The sequence below is a fragment of the Bidens hawaiensis genome, unplaced genomic scaffold, assembly GCF_021521415.1.
Source record: "Bidens hawaiensis isolate Kalapana, Puna unplaced genomic scaffold, B.hawaiensis_p1.1 tig00040159_1, whole genome shotgun sequence".
NCBI classification, from domain to species: Eukaryota; Viridiplantae; Streptophyta; class Magnoliopsida; order Asterales; family Asteraceae; genus Bidens; species Bidens hawaiensis.
In genome coordinates, this window is record NW_027497091.1 from 36,698 (window position 1) to 54,415 (window position 17,718).

The 17,718-nt window shown below is 38.8% G+C and overlaps 1 protein-coding gene across 3 annotated transcripts; it reads left to right on the plus strand.

Moving 5' to 3' along the window:
* Positions 1 to 10,014: 10,014 nt before the first annotated feature.
* Positions 10,015 to 12,176, plus strand: LOC143591908 (uncharacterized). Of its 3 annotated transcripts, none has more exons than XM_077071966.1 (2): positions 10,015 to 10,173; positions 10,831 to 12,176. In XM_077071966.1, the coding sequence occupies exon 2, from the start codon at positions 10,850 to 10,852 to the stop codon at positions 12,035 to 12,037; it is 1,188 nt and encodes a 395-aa protein (XP_076928081.1). In that variant the 5' UTR covers positions 10,015 to 10,173; positions 10,831 to 10,849; the 3' UTR covers positions 12,038 to 12,176. The 3 variants fall into 3 exon arrangements, with proteins under 3 accessions (XP_076928081.1, XP_076928082.1, XP_076928080.1); XM_077071967.1 differs by having other exon boundaries at positions 10,163 to 10,323; XM_077071965.1 differs by lacking the exon at positions 10,015 to 10,173 and adding an exon at positions 10,379 to 10,524.
* The last annotated feature ends 5,542 nt before the right edge of the window (positions 12,177 to 17,718 follow it).

Consider the following 17,718-nt stretch of genomic DNA (forward strand, 5'->3'; position numbering starts at 1 on the left):
CTGAAGCTTGATCTTTTAAATCCTTTCCCACTGTTAGGATAGATTTACGTCTTTGTATAGATTTATATTCTTGTAGGCGGGAAGATACCCGGCCATTCTTGTAACAGTTGAATTTTTATGGAATATAAATCTTTTGTGCGGGTAGGACCGTCACTCTTGCTTTATAAACGTTATACGACTTGCTCATGCATATTATAGTTTAATTTGGCACTTGTTTTGCCGCATAAACAATATATGATTCGCTTGTGCATACTTTAGTTTAACTTAGCAATTTCTGAAGTACTTTGGATAAGTTAACCTTTCAACGTGGCAGATAATAGGTTAAAGTTTTGCTTCCTCTTTCGTGATTGTGCGGGTAAGACCGTCACTTTCACTTAGTAGGATGGCTAAACTTTACCTATATCTGACCTGCGTGGAGGTTTTCCTCATTTTTTCCTTAAGAGATTTTCTAAGTGTTCTGAATAAGTTAACCTTTCGACGCGCGGTTGTCAATAGGTTAATGTTCAGTTTCCTCTATCATGATTGTGCGGGTAAGACCGTCACTTGCATTTAGTAGGATGACCAAACTTTACCTATGACTGACCTGCGTGAAGGTTTTCCTCATCTTTTCCTTAGAAATTCTTGCCGTTTTTCGTGTTTATGCGGGTTTTGCCGCCTTCCACACGCAACGACTTCTTTTCACACTTATTTATGCGGTGAATACCGGCATATCAGTGTTTTGGATAAGTTAACCGTTCGACGCGCGGTTGTCAATAGGTTAACGTTCAGTTTCCTCTATGATGATTGTGCGAGTAGGACCGGCACTTTCATTTAGTGGGATGACCGAACTTCACCTATGACTGACCTGCGTGAAGGTTTGCCGTTTTTTGTGTTTATGCGGGTTTTGCCGCCTTCCACACGCAACGACTTCTTCCCCACTTATGTATGCGGTGAAGACCGGCATATCAGTGTGGAAAGTTCATAAGTATAAATGTAAGATTATCAGCGTCAATGTGATAAGGAGAATCATTTCCATTAGAAGTGGCTCTGGGCCTTTTCTTTTACAAATTTGGAATTGATCTACATGCACTGTGTAATTGAGCTCCCTTCCATGTTGTTTGGATGGGAGTGCCATCGAGCCGATATGCACTTGGTTCGGAATCTCGTTGTTTACGCAGTATGTAGTCTCCAACATTGTAGCTGTAGTTTCGTGTTTTTCCCAACTGGGGTTCTACACGCGTTGGCCTGCTCAGCATCCTTTACGCCACGAGGTGTGCGAGTTCTCCATCTCTGACGAATGTCTCGATGATGTCTTTCAAGTCTATGCATTCGTCGGTGTTGTGGCCTTTTGTCCTGTGGAAGTCACAGAATTTGCTCTGATCAGCGTTGTGACGCTCTCGGATTATTGGAGCCTTTGGCCATGGGAGCCTCTTGGTGTCGAAAATCTCGGTGACGCTTTTGGTGAGCGGCGTCCACCGGGGGTTCCGGTTCGACGACTGCCTGTTGTCCTTTCCGCCTAACCGAGGGTGCGAGCCGGATGAGGTGTCGAAGTTTACCCTTGACTGCCAAATACCTAGCTTCCTCTTTTTGTTTAGTCGGGCGGTAAGGACGTTATTTTCTCTTGTTTTCTGGGTGTAGAGGTTTGTGCTTTGGGGAAGATCTCTACCCAGTTGCTTTTTCCGTTTCCGCGAAGCGTTTAGCTGCTGTCATGATGGCATCCCATGTGGATGGCATGCCATCTTTACCCGTTAAGGTGCGGATGAGCTCTGGGTCTTTCGCGCCCTGGATGAAAGCAGAGCGAACAAGATCTTCGCTAATACTGCCCAGACTTAGCTTCTTTGAATTGAAGCGCGTGATGAAGTCTAGTAAAGACTCATCTTCCTCTCGGATGTAGTTGAGGATTGTCCATTGCTCTTCAGTGTACTTTCTTTGTTAACTGAAGTGTTGGCTGAACTTCTGTTGGAAGTCTGCCCAATCGTAGATGTGGTGAACCGGTAGACGGTCGAACCACGCTCTGGCTGCTCCAACCAACGTCATCTGGAACATATAACACCACGTGGGTTCCGTCCAGTTGCTGACGGTTGCCCCCGCTATGAATCTGTTCAAATGATCGTCTGGGTCGGATATACCATCATAGGTGCCGATGTTGGACATCTGTTTGGCACTTCTTGGGGCGATTGCTTCCGCAATGTCCCTTGCAAACTTGGAGGTTCCCGCATTTGCAGCGGTTGGTCTGAAGGTTTTAGAGAAGTCACGTGGGTTTCCACCCGCGTTTTTTGGTTTGAAGGTTTCTCCAAAATTCCTTCTTGGTTGGAAGTCCGTTTCCTTACGCTTCCCTTTCGCTTTAAGGCGAGGGTTTACGTCGGTGTCGGATTCCTCCGAATCATCGTCCAAGTACTCGCACTCATTGCTCATGTTGAGCTGTTGTCGAGTGCTTCCGAATTCGTCAGCCTGTTGGAGTGAACGTAAGCGTTCATCCAACTCAGCTTGGAATTCCCTTTGACGTTTTTCCGCCCACGCTTTAACTTGTTCAAGTGTTTGGCGGGGGGGCCTCGTCTGTTGTCTTTCCACCTGGGTATCAATGAATCCCAGGGGAGGATTGTTTACTGCACTTGCCCCGGCTCGGGTAACCGGGGTAGTGTTCGTAAAATTTACCGCACTTGCCCCGGCTCGGGTAACCGGGGTAGTGTTCGTAAAATTTACCGCACTTGCCCCGGCTTGGGTAACCGGGGTAGTGTTCGTAAAATGTGTGTATTCGCAGGTGTTCCCCCCAGTAGCTGGGATTGTGGTTACCGGGGTTTCTTGGTTACTCCCTGGCCTGGGGACCGGAGTAACGTTAACCATCTTTTCGGAGGTTTTGAAAAAACTGAGAGAATTAGTTCTAGCTTTTATGCACGGATGGCGCCAATGAAGAAACACTAATTGACCCCGGGCAGATTACAGATAATCTGGGGGTTAAATAGATGTTTCCCACGAGGGGTTAGGTCCGGCAAAGATGGTTCTTCTGATGACCTGCAAAACAGACACCGTGAGCTCGTCACTGAGAAGGGGGGGTACCTCCTTGTGACCACCCTCCGGCGTGAGAATCAGACTAGATTGCTCTTGAATATAAGTGTATATTAAGAGATTGCTAGAGAAGATAAGATAATGAGATATCAGATAATGTAAGATAATGTGTCCATACCATTCCAAGGTGTTGGAGTATTTATAGCCGAAGGTAGGTTTCCAATAAGGTACAGCCGGCTGAATAGTATTCCTGTTCTGCCAACTGTGGGCTACGCACATGCCATGCTGGTGGTTGGTGGGTAGGCAGCGGCTGATAGTGACCAGGCGGGCTGTGTACTATTCCTTTTCCACCAACTGTAGGCTATGCACGTGCTACGACAGGTTGGTGAGTAGGCAGCGGCTGATAATGACATTAAGTAATAGAGCATGCTGCTCGTTGTACTGTTGTCAGTGAGCTGTCGCAGCTTTGGTCAGATCTTTTGTCCATACCTCGTCAGGTACAGTACAAAAGATCCTCCAGTAGCGTACGAACTGGCTTATTTGGGCGGGAGTTTTCCCGGCTTTGTGCGGGAGTATTCCCGGCTTGCTCACTCCTTCTTCAGGTGACATTACTGAATTATTTAAGAGTTAAGTGCCTTGTGCGTGTAGCTTTGCTGCGCGGGTAGCCTTCCCTGATGGCTAGTATCCGTTGCTACGGGAACAGGCGGAGTACGTCGACCATTGGGAGGCTTTTCCTGCGGGAACAGCTTGCGTACTGCGCGTAAGGACGTCACGTCTCTGAGCATGATGGGTCCTGCGGATCCAGTTGGTTTCTGCGCAGACGGTTCTCTTCAAGGTGAGTCTTGCGAGTTTAGCCTTTGCGCAGACGTCCCTGTTGAAGGTGAGTCTTGCGGGTTCAACTGCGCAGACGTCCCTCTTTGAGGTGAGTCTTGCGGGTCCAACTGGGCTCTGCTGGGACCTACCTCTTCACCAATTCAAATCCATAAAATCCATATATCCCTTGTAACACCCAACCCCAAGGTTGAAATATCACAATTAAAATCCTAATTCGGAAGATTTAGTATATTGACATATTGAACTCCATAAACATTTCTTAGCCAATTTATACTATACTAGGTTATTTTAATATTAACCCCAAGAAGTAACTTTTGTTATTGTACATCAACAAAGAAAACAAAATTATTTTATTTTTTTCGACAACAGCAAGAAAAGATGGTTAAGATTCATGTTCAACACTAAGTCAATTAAAGTTATTGTAAGTCTTCTAAAAGAACTATGATTTCCAATATGCCATAGTAGGAGCGCAATATGCACGGGAGAAGACTCGAGCACCCAATATGATACATAAATCAAGGATAGTAGGCAGACGAAGATGTTGCAGGAATTTTTTTTTATGTTTGTGAGCTATGATGTATTTTAAATAAGAAGTAGCATAGTTTTATAGTCAAAAGAAGTCAAGAAAATAAAAATAATGCTTCTGACTGAAACTGAGTTTGTGTTATTTAAACTATGCTTCTACTATCACTTTATTTTAACTTCTTTGAGTTTAGCAATGAAAAAGAAAAAGAAAAACTTGCTCAATAATGAGAAGTTTTCGGTGTAACTAGTTAGCAACAGTTGCAATCGTTACTCGTTAGTGACAATTTCGTAGTTGGGGAACTGCCCAATAGCAGTGCACATAAGCAGTGGAAATTGCTAATTAGCAGCCACCCAACCAACAATGTATATAAGTTTGAAATTGTGAAATATAGTTGATTGTTTAAATTTCTTTTTTTTTTTTTTATAAAAAAGTAGTATTTTTGCCAAGTTTAGAAGTATTAAAAATATATATACTAAATATTTATAATTTTTGAATTGAAAAAATGATACAAATACATAACATGATCAGCCCTATCCACCAAATATGTCACCATCAGGGGTGTTCATTGAATCAAATTTCGAATATTCGAGTTATTTGAATACTCGGATTTTGAAACTTTCAAGCTGAATTCGAATTCAAAATAGTCAATTCGATTCGAATTCAAAATAGTCAATTCGATTCGAGAATTAAACTCGAATAGATTCGATTTGAGTTCAGTAAAAAAATAATCTATTTTAAAACCAATTTAAAAACCACTATAAATTTAAGTTTTTTAGCAACAAAATATACATATCTATAAAACAAATAAATCTATTAAAGTACAATATCCTAAATATTTACAATGGTAACTTTGATAACATGAATGACCAAAATGAAAAACATCTAATCTATATGTATAATTTGAATTCAAATTTTGAATCAAACTGAATTTATGATTATAATTTGAATTTGAATTGAATTTGATGATTGAAAACCGAATTCAAACCTGTAAATTCGAATGCAAGTTGAAACGAATTTTGAGTTCGACGATTCCTATTCGAATATTGAACATCCCTAGTCACCATTGGCGCACATGTGACGGGCGTCCACGAATAATGCTACCTAATCAAGGCCTCTCATCAATCCCACGAATACAAGGTTACAAATTATCTAAGTCACTGTAAAACATCAACTAAGCGGCTGCGGTTCGGTTTTCTTTATTTAGTATTTTTCATAATTTATATTGTTTATTTATTTTTCTTTTACCATTGTATTGAATTTTTGAATATTGCTTTCCTAAAATCCAATAGAATTAGTGAATTACTATTTTCCCTCGCTTTTGAGCAAAACGACATGAGTATCTTTTGATATCAATTAGTAATCAAACCCTAAATGTAAAGACAAAATCAATAATTTAAAGTTGATTAGAAGCAAAAGTATCAATTACTATCAAAGTGCCAATATCGTGTTCATGTTCTTTTTCCTGTTCACTGTTTCTTTATTTTTTCTCTGATGTATAATTAAATAAAATATATATATTTAATATGTCGCTGTAAGTAATGTTTTTGAAGTTTGAATATGTGACCTTTTCTTCCCTGTATAAGGTTACCACCAATAAAGAATGTTCAAGAAATTCGAAGAATAATCAAAACTATGAAAGATCTATGTCCTTTCCTATTTAAAAAAATATTTATTCAAGGTTTGTTATATTAAAATATCTAAATTGTAAATACTAACGAACTTAGTAAACTTTCATTCATCAGACTTTTGTCACAATAGTTTGATATATATATATATATATATACTTTTTTTTAATCACATTAAACTTTTTAAATAACAAAAAGATATAATTGGTATTTCGGTTCAATGGCATGTGGGTGTTGGCTAGATCTAATGGTCTCAGGTTTTAAAACCCTACCCAAGGGGATTTTCACACATTGATGAGTTTCCTTTTTGATGATGTTCCTAGGTGAGTCAGTCATGAAGCGTTAACAATCAGTATGATCGATTGGCATCTCGTCTCAAAAAGACTAAATCGGGTATCGAATAGTTCTAACTTCTGAGTGTTGTTCAAATAATAATAATAACAAAAAGATAAATGTTTGTCAATATTGATGAACCCATATAGATATCGGTTAAAAGTATGTTATAGTACTTGCTCTCATATGAATTATTTACATGTTTCACATTCAAGTTACACCAATTTATTAAACATGCCAAGAAGTAACAAGAGTTAAAACAATCTAAAAGGTCCACAACCTCTTTTAAACGTATTATAAGTTATTCAAAATACCACAATCATTTACTAATATTAAAACACTAAAAGCTTATCAATTTGAACATGATATACATGATATTTTAAAAAATGTACAATAAATTTGGAGTTATAGTGCATAGTCATCAAAAGTAGTTGAAATATGATATCCAAAACAAACTAAAAAGAATACTAATTGTACAATTTCAAAACCTGTGGGACCTAGTTGTGAAGTTTACAAACTGTAGCCAAATGGAGCCGTTGGATCATATCATCTAAGATCGCACTAGAAAGGTCACAGCTAAGATTGGACTACTCTAAAATGTTTGGTCACCGCGTGGTGTAATAGTCTGCAAAAAGACGCACTAAACTTTATTTATTATAAAACCGCACATAATTTCTGTTTTTTTTCTTCCAAAAAAGAAAAGAAAAATGTAATCTGTATTATTTTTTTTATAATCTATACTATATATAATACATCAAATAAGGACAAATTAAGACACCTATTTTTAAGTAATTTACAACACTTAAAACATGAGGTACATGTGTTAGTAAGAGTAAACATATCTTTTAAACACAATCTATTAAACTTACAAGTTTGGTCCCTTATGTTTAACCATATTATGTTTTTAATTTAACTTGTAAACTAACTTATCACCCATGATTTATAAACGACTATAACATTTTCATACGTTAATATTTTTATAACAAATTGCACCATAAAAACGAACATTTTATTCTCTTTAATTTGGATATGATATTGTTGCAATTTTTTTTTTTCATTTTAAATAAATTAATATGTCACATAGGGGTGTTCAGTGTCGGTTTTGATGGTTTTTAAGTTAAACTTTTGAGTCCAACCGTTAATACTGATTTTTTGTCGTCCAAAACCAAACTCAACCATTGAAAGTTGAAACTGAATAGTTACTAACGGCCTGGTTCTAGTGGTTTCACGCTTCAAACTTTAATAGTAAATTTAGTTTAAAATAATTAATAATTTAAATTTACCATCAATTTTAACTAAAACCAACATAATATGATACTTGAGATGATCATAAATAAAAAATGATAATTTTATCCACATAAATGATAAATATTAATGGAAGATTTAGGACATGAAATAATAACAACAAATGTTACAAAATGAATCATATTGCAATTAGGTTAGTTTACAGTCTTTTCTGGTTTCATATGCCCAGTTGCCGATATAAACCGCGAACCAACCATTCACTACGTTTTAAAAATTATGAAACCGACCAACAAACCGAAAGTAAAAAAAAATAAAAAAAAAAGTCAAACCAATGACCGGTTTGAACGATTTCAAGGTTTTAACCGAACCATAAACACTTATATTTGTATGTGATTAAAAGGTTCAAACTCCCGCTGCATCGCGTGGGCACCCGTCTAGTATTACTTTAAGAGCCTCTAGAAAGTGAGAGGGTGTGACTAGACCCCTCTACATTAGGGATGAACGAAATTGGTGCTGGTATCGGTACCGAACTGGTATCAAAGTTTTAATTTTTGGTACCGGTACGGGACCGGTATTTTCTGAAATTTTACTTTCAATCCCGGTCCCGTACCGGTACCGGTACCGAACCGAATATTTCGGTACCAGTACCGGTACCAAGAATTCGCGAATTTCGGGACCGGGATTTTCGGGACCGGGACCGGGACCGGTCAGTACCGGTACGGTCCCGATCTCATCCCTACTCTATACCGTGCCACCGGCCTTCCTCACAAGTAACGAAATGAAACAATTGTTAGCTATTGATCAAGGTAACTTTATTCTTGGTTGTCGGCCCAAACTAGAGAATTAACCTAAGAACACACAACATAAAAATCACGGTTAATTCAGTTTGGTTTTGTTGGTGAAAAAGAGAAAACTAAGAACTAGTTGGAAGTAAATAATAATGTGTGTTGGAGTCGTCTGGTTTTGTTGGTGAAAAAGAGAAAACTAAGAACTAGTTGGAAGCAAATAATAATGTGTGTTGGAGTCGTCTCTTTGTTGACACAGTTGAACGATGAGCATGGTCGCCGAAGGTGGCCGTTAATGCTCCAATGGTGCACGACAAAGGGGGTTTTTGGGTTCTTTTACCCTTTTTGTTTACTTTTAAGTAAATTATCCAAATAACTTTTATGATTGGTTGAAAATATTTAAACAAACTTCTATAAAATCGGTTTTAAATTCAAATACTTCACAAATTAAAACTACATCTAACTTTTATATAAAAATCAGACTATAATCAAACCATATATAGTGGCTTGCGTTGGAATGTTAAACTAGGTTTTCATAGACACACAACTAACTGGGATTTCACATATCGAAGTGAAGGAGATTAAGATTGTGGTTGCGTTTACGATCGCAGTTTCAAAGTCAAACCAATATTTAGGGCTCACAGCAGGCGGTTTAGGCATTCTCAAACCCATTTCCAGTTAGTAAAACCCATCGGGTACCCATCATGATGGTATCAAGCAAACTCGAGGGTTTCCGGTATACCCGACCGAAGCCCGTTGAATTTAATCGGGTTTTGACAATTTATGATTAGTCAATTACACCGGGTAAATAGCTATTAAACAATTAAAAAAAATTCCATAAAAATAAAAACCAATTCCATAATAAAAAAACAGTACTTTTAAGCTATATAGTATGCCGGGTTACTCGGCTATATAATCAGGTAAATGGGGCTAGATTATTGAGTTATTGGATCGGATAATCGGACATAATATAAATCCCATGCTTATTCCAAACCCACGAAAAATTTAAAATGCAATCCCAATCTCGTCCCATACTCTAAGGAGATAAGTATTATCCGTCTCAAATGTTTCAGGTTTTCCCATCATGTTCTGGTTATATTGTAACCCCTACAAGTTACAACATCGCTTGCAACAACTTTTATGAGAAAAATAAATCATTGATTTCACTAGAGGTAGTTAAACAAAACTAATGATCATAAAACCTAAACATGATATAATTAAAAACACATGTCTCAAACATTATAATATATCTAACAATTAGAGACTAAAATGTTATAAGTGTACTTAACTCTTTCTTTCTTTTACAATACATATAAATATGAAGATGTTAAGGGGGTGTTTGGCTAAGCTTTTTCTTTTTGTTTTTTTGCTTTTAAAGGGGTAAAATGTCCAAAATACCCATTCAAAAGCTCCAAATTAAAGCTTTTTTGTTTTTTTGAGAAGCATTTTGGATATTTTACCCATCCAAAAACAAAAAAGCAAAAAGTAAAAGCTTAGCCAAATATGCCCTAAGTACAAAATTATGTACAAAACCTGCCAATTTTATCCATCCATCTACCATGACGGTAACAAAACCCCCAATTATTATTTTATTGTTTTAATCAAAGAAGCAGACAATTTGAACTTGATTATTGAAAAGAATAACAAATACCCCATCAAAAACCAACCACACAAACGCAGTCGTTTCATCATCCAATTCATTCCGACATTCTTCAACACCCTTTACACACACTCCAAACCTCCACCGTTATCTTTCTTTTATTCTTCTTCCTTCCTCTGATTATTATTATTATTCTGCCCAGATACCACTTTGTTGGACTCTTGTGCCCAATAAATAAAGGTTCATACTTTTATACCCACTTTACCCTTTTCACTATTCAATCTACTTTTATAAGTTCCTTGGATTTATATGTATATTATTATCATTGCATGAGATCTATACCCTTTCCCTGTTTTTGCTCTCTTGGATTCTGGGGTTTTGTTTTTTGAGGTAAAGTTAGTATCTTTACTGCTAAATACTTCTTCACTTGAGCTTTGTGCTGTCTTTTTGTCATTAGTTTATCAAATTAGGGGGTTATAAAGTGGATATTAGGCTCAATTTTTTGTGGGTCTCTCTCTCTCTATATATACATGCCTTTTGCTTGGTGCTCAAGATTAGGGTTTTGTTTTCTACTCTGTTTCTGTTTCCAAGGTTAGGTTTTTAAACTTTTCATGGTAGAATGGTGATTTTCAGTTTTTGATGATTGAATTGATGCATAATTTGTTGGGTTATTAAAATCTTGATTGTATTCTTGGTTTTCTGTGTATGAACATGTGTAAATTTGCTCAAAATTTGGGGTTTTAGTTGAATTTGCTTTAGATTTGATTAACCCATCAAGGGTATATCTGTAATTTCATCGTTATGTTTAAAAGGTGTAATAATCAGATAATAAATCCTGTAAAATTTGACATTTTTATGTAAAGATAATGTTTCTTGATTAAACCTTTATTTTTGCAGGTTTAAAGGTTTTAAACTCATGGAGTCTCCTCAATCTGTGGTGTCACCATTAAAGATCTATTCGGAACCCGAGAAACATAGTCTTGATCGTTTTACACGAAACCTGAGTGTCGAGTCAAAGAAACCCGATCCAACCGTTGGTGTTCTTGAAGTTTACGTTCATCAAGCAAGAGACATTCAAAACATATGCATTTACCACAAACAGGATGTTTATGCCAAGATTTCGCTCACTAACAACCCCGAGAAATCGGTCATGACACAAACGATTAATGGGGGTGGTCAAAATCCGGTTTTTAATGAAACTTTATGCATCGATGTACCCACGATCGACACTTCACTTAAATGTGAGATATATATGATGAGTCGGGTCCGGAACTATCTTCAAGATCAACTGCTTGGTTTTGCTTTAATCCCGCTTTCAGATGTTATTATCAAGAACGGTGTACGCGAGAAGGAGTTCATGTTATCTTCAGACGATATCTTCCACTCGCCTTCAGGTTTCGTTCAGCTGTCGTTATCGTATAATGGGGTGTTGCCGGATGTGATGGTGGTGTCGCCGACACTGCCACCCGCTAAGACTACCGCCGGTCCTGACGAACCCGAGTTGGATAAACTCGAGTTCCCGGATCCCAAAATCGTTAACGAAAACGAGATCATGGTGTCGGAGTACTTTGGGATTAGCTCTGAAAGTCTAGTCTCGTCTGATCATCCGTCTGATACAGATGATCAGACGAGCTCGGAGAATGGTGGGTCCGTTAATCAAAAGCCCGATTCACCAACACTTGATGGTGAGTCTGTTAATCAAAAGCCCGATTCACCACCGACAAGCGTCTCGACTAACGGGTCTCAATGTGCTTCGGTGGTTGTTACAAACGTTGAATCTGTTGAAGACGAGAAACAGTCAGAATCTGCAAATCAAGAATCTGGTTCACAAGCGAAAGATGCGAAAGACAAACCGGTTGAAGGCGGTTCGGTGAACTTGAGGAACTTTGAGTTGGATCAAAAAGTGGTGCAGCAAGATTTTGTGGATTTGTACATGAAGAGCATGCAGCAGTTTACCGAGTCATTGGCTAAGATGAAGCTACCATTGGAGATGGAAAACGAACAGAGAACTACGAGTTCTGGGAACTCAAGTTCGGGTCAAAATGGTGAAACACCAAATGGGGATCGCCCACGAGTATTTTATGGGAGTCGAGCGTTCTTTTGAGGTCGTTTCACGGGATTTATGGGTGTTGTTTTAGAGAAGTTAGAGGATTAGTGTTGTCTATGTATTATGGGACTTGGTGTTTCATAGGCTCTTGTGTTTTGGTGTTCTTTGTTAGTTTGTCGTCACTTTTGTTGTTCATCTTGTGAAACACCAAATGGGGATCGCCCACGAGTATTTTATGGGAGTCGAGCGTTCTTTTGAGGTCGTTTCACGGGATTTATGGGTGTTGTTTTAGAGAAGTTAGAGGATTAGTGTTGTCTATGTATTATGGGACTTGGTGTTTCATAGGCTCTTGTGTTTTGGTGTTCTTTGTTAGTTTGTCGTCACTTTTGTTGTTCATCTTGTGTTGCTGAGAGTTCTGTATGTGTGTCTAGTGGTGAATCAGGGTTTTTGATTAATGTATGCTACTTATATTTTAGTATCATAAATTAATATAATCCTTTCTAATTTACTAATTTTTTTAGTATATTGCAAGATGCTAATTCAATAGCTAACAAAATTAACTTGGATGAGAAATGAATCCATCATAACCTACCTAGAGTGGCCAAGAGTTTTATCTTAAGTTTGTCTCAGCTTGATGTCGTTGTTGGGTTTCAACGGTGGTTCGGAACGAAAACGGTCAAGTTATTTTAACCCGTTTTAGTTAATTATTTTCATTTCAATAAATATTAATCAATATTAATATATATGTTTAAACGAACTATAAAACGCAGTGGAAAGTTAAACGATTAACACGAACCAAAAACCGAAAACAAAAACCCGGATCCGATTACAACTATATACGAGTACGAATAAACGAATAATAAACAACCATAGTTTATATTTTGTCGATATACCTCGGTTATACACAAACCGGGAAGACACCGAGAGTTAACGATCGGCGCTAGACGTTGACACGAACAATCCGGCAACTGGTACAACGGCGGAGGATGGTGGCGCGGCAGATGGCGGCGGCGCAGTAGCTCCGACGGTCGCAGTAGGTGGCGGCAACGAGTGGTGGCAGCCCACAGCAACTACAGTAGCAAACGGAGCAGCGACGGTGGTCGGGAACAACAACACGGGCAATAACAATGGCTATGGTGGTGTTCCGGCGACGTATGGAGGCTGGTGGAGGTGACGGCGTTTTTCAGGTGGCCGGAAAAACGTCCGGCAGTAGCTGGAGGCAGATGGACAGCAACGGGAAGCAGCACCGATGACCAATATAGGTTGTGATGATGATTATGTGGTGTCCTATAACTGCGGTGGCCGGAAATGACCTCGCCAGAAAACCGGGTCGCCGGAAAACGGCGCCGGAATTGCGGCTGGGATTTAAGGTGGTGATTTAGGGTTTTTCTTGTGTAAGGATTAGGTTAGATATTATGTATATATAGTATACTATATATAGAAAATACTTTAAGGTTTAATCAATTAATCCATTGGGCTTAAAGCCCAATTACAAGCTCAAAGCCTAATCCATTGTCCACCCCTTTCGATATATGTGTTGGCCCTTTTAAGAATAAGTGAGCATGTAAATCGTTACCCTCGGTGTAACTCATACCGGGTCACATTCGGGTCGGTCGCGTTAACTTGACCCGAATCGACCATTAAATCCAACAGTCTCCCACTTGGAGGGATTTGGGTCAAGTATCACAACGCTAACATCCAGAGGCGTTCTAACTACACATAGCTGTCCCCAACCAAATATGACATTTTAAATCCATAACCAAAGTATCTTGGAATACCTTATTGCAAGATAATGAATTTATAGTAATCGTTGTCATCTATCATTTCTGTATAAGACATCAATTGAACAATGAGACATGGATCAAATTAATCTCATACAGTGTTCAATTATTGTAGTTCTCGATATAGAGTCAAAGTGGTCCAATCAAACACACAGTAAGTTTGGGTGAGGCCTCACACTTTACCAGTTTGAATCAACGAGGGCGCCAAGATGTCTAGATGTTACATTTCATGTAAGAGTACAGAATCCCATCTTGACTACATACAACTCCTACTGAACTCTAGAACATTCCCAATCAATGCCTTTATGACTGGCAGTTACGCAACAACGGTTGACATGATCAAAGAATATTCTTCGGTAAACGAAAGTTCTAATATGTATCTCAGGTCTTAGGATACTAAATGAGCATACTATTATCAATACATCTTATGATCAAGATCCATGAAGATGATTTGATGCGAGTTACATCCAACGTCATTCATAATGAGGTCTGTGAGTTTGGAAGTCAACTCCTTGAGTCCAAAGTCAGAATAGTCTTAATTCAGAATCGTTCCCACGAGTCTGACCGACTACGGATAATTTAGAATACAATATTCACGGATTAAACGTATTAAAAATGAACACAGTTGTATTATTCAACGTTTGCATTTAACCATTAAATCAAAAGTGAACTGAGAAGTACAACTGATTAAACGTTCATACATCCAAATACTAAATCAAAATATATCACTAGCTAGTCTAAGCCCGATAGCATCTCTATGCTTGTCCTGAGTCATTGGCTTAGTGAACAAGTCAGCTAGTCTTTGATCTGTGTCTACTTTGCTTATCATGACGTCTTTATGTTCTAGTAATTCTCATACATAGTGGAACTAAAAATGTGCTTGGCCATGTGATGAAAATTGGGCTCTTTGGCTTGAGCAATAGCACATGTGTTATCACATATTACGTCGATCATTTTCCTAAACTTGGAACCAGATCGAGGTTGGCTATGAATTTCTTCATCCAAGCAGATTATGAGCGAGAAACATCTCGGTCATTCTGTAAGTTAGCGTCAGTGTAATACCTTACAGTGAGCTCCTCTTCCACTCCTCCAAACACGCTTACGAGACGTCAGGTCTAATGCATAATATAGCGTACATGACATAGCCAATCACTGAAGCATATGGAATTGCTTGCATATGCTTTGTCTCAATGTCCGTTGCCGGAGATTGCGATTTGCTAAAACGGTTCCTTTAGCAATGAAACAGCTCCTATCTTGGAGTTGTCTATTGAGAAGCGTGTCATGACTTCGCTTATGTATGTACTTTGACTTAGCCCTAGAAGCCGCTTAGATCTATCTTGGTAGATCTTGATTCCTAGAATACAAGCACCTTCTCTAAGATCCTTCATTGCAAAACAAGATTCCAATATGCGCTTAACTCCCTTAAGCATAGAAATGTTGTTTCCAATGATCAGTATATCATCCACATATAAGATGAGGAATGATATAGTGCTCCCACTAGCCTTTCTGTAAACACAAGGCTCATCTTTATATTTGATAAAAATCAAACTCTTTGATTATTCTCATCAAAATAAAGATTCCAGCTACGAGATGCATGTTTGAAAATCCAGTTGCTCCCTATTGCCCGACCTTCAGGGGGTAGCTCAATCAAGTTCCAGACTTGATTGTTATGAATAGATTTCATCTCGGCGTTCATGGCTTCACACCTTTTCTCAGATTCCGGATCCAAGATTGTAGATTTGTAGTCAGTAGGTTCGTCGTTAGACTCGGCTACTAATAAGACTTCGGGACCATCTAGATGCCATAAGTATCTAGAATTTGGTACGGGAGTCCTACTACTTCTGCGAACGCTCATGTTTACGTCTGATGTATCAGCAACAACAACTTGTTGATCAGACGCTCCATGTTCCTCAGCGGTTGTTTGTGGTTCTTGAATTTCTTCAAGATCGACAATGTAATCTCCAGTTCCTCGATCGAGAAATTCTTTCTCGAGGAAGTGGTCTTTCCTTTTGATCGAAATCATATTTGTATCAGGATGAAAGAAGTAATAACCGCTTTGGTTATAGAATCCGACGAATGCGGGAGGCGGTCATAAGGGCGATACTCCAAAAGGAGTGAGGCAAGTTAGTTCTATAAATCATCGTTCGAACCATGTTTAGCAGAGTTCGATTCCTCCTCTCACTCACGCCATTACGTTGGGGTGTGCCAGATGGAGTGAGCTGTGAAACAATTCCACGCTCTTTTAGATGAGTGATGAACTCTGAGCTACTCTCCACCTCGATCTGATCGAAGTATCTTAATGGTTTTACCAAGTTGGTTTTCCACTTTGTTTTGAAACTCTTTGAACTTTTCAAAAGTTTCATGCTTGTGTTTCGTAAGATATACATAAGCGTATCGACTATAATCGTCGATAAAAGTATCTTTCATGGTTTCTAGACATGGTTCTGAAATGTCCACATACATCAGTATGTATGAGTCCTAACAGATCATTTGCTCGTTCACTCTTATGAGTGAAGGAGTCTTTGGCGAGTTTGCCAGCTAAGCAAGACTCACAGTTGTTAAAAGAGTCTGGTCCTGTGGATTCAAGAATCCCTTCGGATTGGAGTCTTTTAGCTCTTGCCTTGCTTATGTGGCCAAGTCAGCAATGTCATAGAAATGTATCATTGATGCCAGATCTGATACGTTATTGAAAGATTATATATACGTTATTATTAGTTTGAACATCAATCTAATATATATCATTTCAAGGTTTAGCCTCAAAATAAAAGATATCATTTAAGTAAGTAGAAATAGCCATGCCATTGAAAAACGTACTTAGAACCTTGTTCAAACAACAACGAAACTGAAACGATGTTTCTGGTCAAACTAGCAGCATATAAACAATTATTCAAATGAAAAACTAGGCTAGATGGACAAGTAAAATGAAAAACTCCAGTTGCCAGAACTGGTACTCTCTTCTCATCTCCAATGATGAGTTCCATGCTGCCTTTACTCAGTTTCCTCTACTTCTCAGGCTCCTGCAAGACATTAAAGATGTGGAAATCACATCCGGTATCAAATACCCATGTGTTGCTAGAGACAGTGAAAAGTTTAATAACGTATATGGAAATACCTCGAGAAGAGCCTTCACCATTGGCTCTCTTCATCTTGATCTCAGCAAGATATTCGGGGCAGTTTCGCATCTAATGCCCCATCTGGTTGTATTTGTAGCACTGGCGCTCCTCAAAGGGCGGCGACGGTGGCTTTGCAACCTTCTTGTCAGTGTTGGTGGCAACCTTGGCAGCAACAGTAACATTCTTCTTGCCTTTACCCTTATAACCCCGGTTCTTCGGATTAGGCTTCTTGACACCAGCAGATCGAATCATTAGAAATTGATTGGTCCTTGAAGGAATGTTCATCTCAGCCGTCTTGAGCATGTTATGAAGCTCCGGCACTGTCTTCACCCAACCATTCATGTTGAAATTCATTACGAACTGGTCGTATGAGCTGGGGAGAAAGTTGAGGATGAAATCAGATGCCATCTCATCAGGCATGGGATAATCAAGTTTCTTGAGCTGATCGATGTGCCCCTTCATCTTAAGAACATGCGCACTGACGGGAGACCCTTCTGCCATCTTGCAACTTATGAGTTGTTTCATGGTGTCGAAACGTTCTTGACGGGCTTGTTTCTGGAACATGCCCTTGAGTTGCTCAAGCATCTCATAGGCACCAAAGTCTTCCAAGCCTTTAGCAAGCTCAGAAGTCATGGTGGCTAGCATAATGCAGGAGACATCAGCCGAGTCATCCTTATGCTTCTCAAGAACTTTTCTAGCAGCGGCTGTGTTGTTTTCAGGCTCGGTTGGAACAGGTCCATCGAGAACATACAGGCGCTTTGCCATGGTGAGAACAAGTCTCAAGTTGCAGTGCCATTCGATGAAGTTGGTACCGTTCAGTTTATCCTTCTCAAGGATAGTCTTA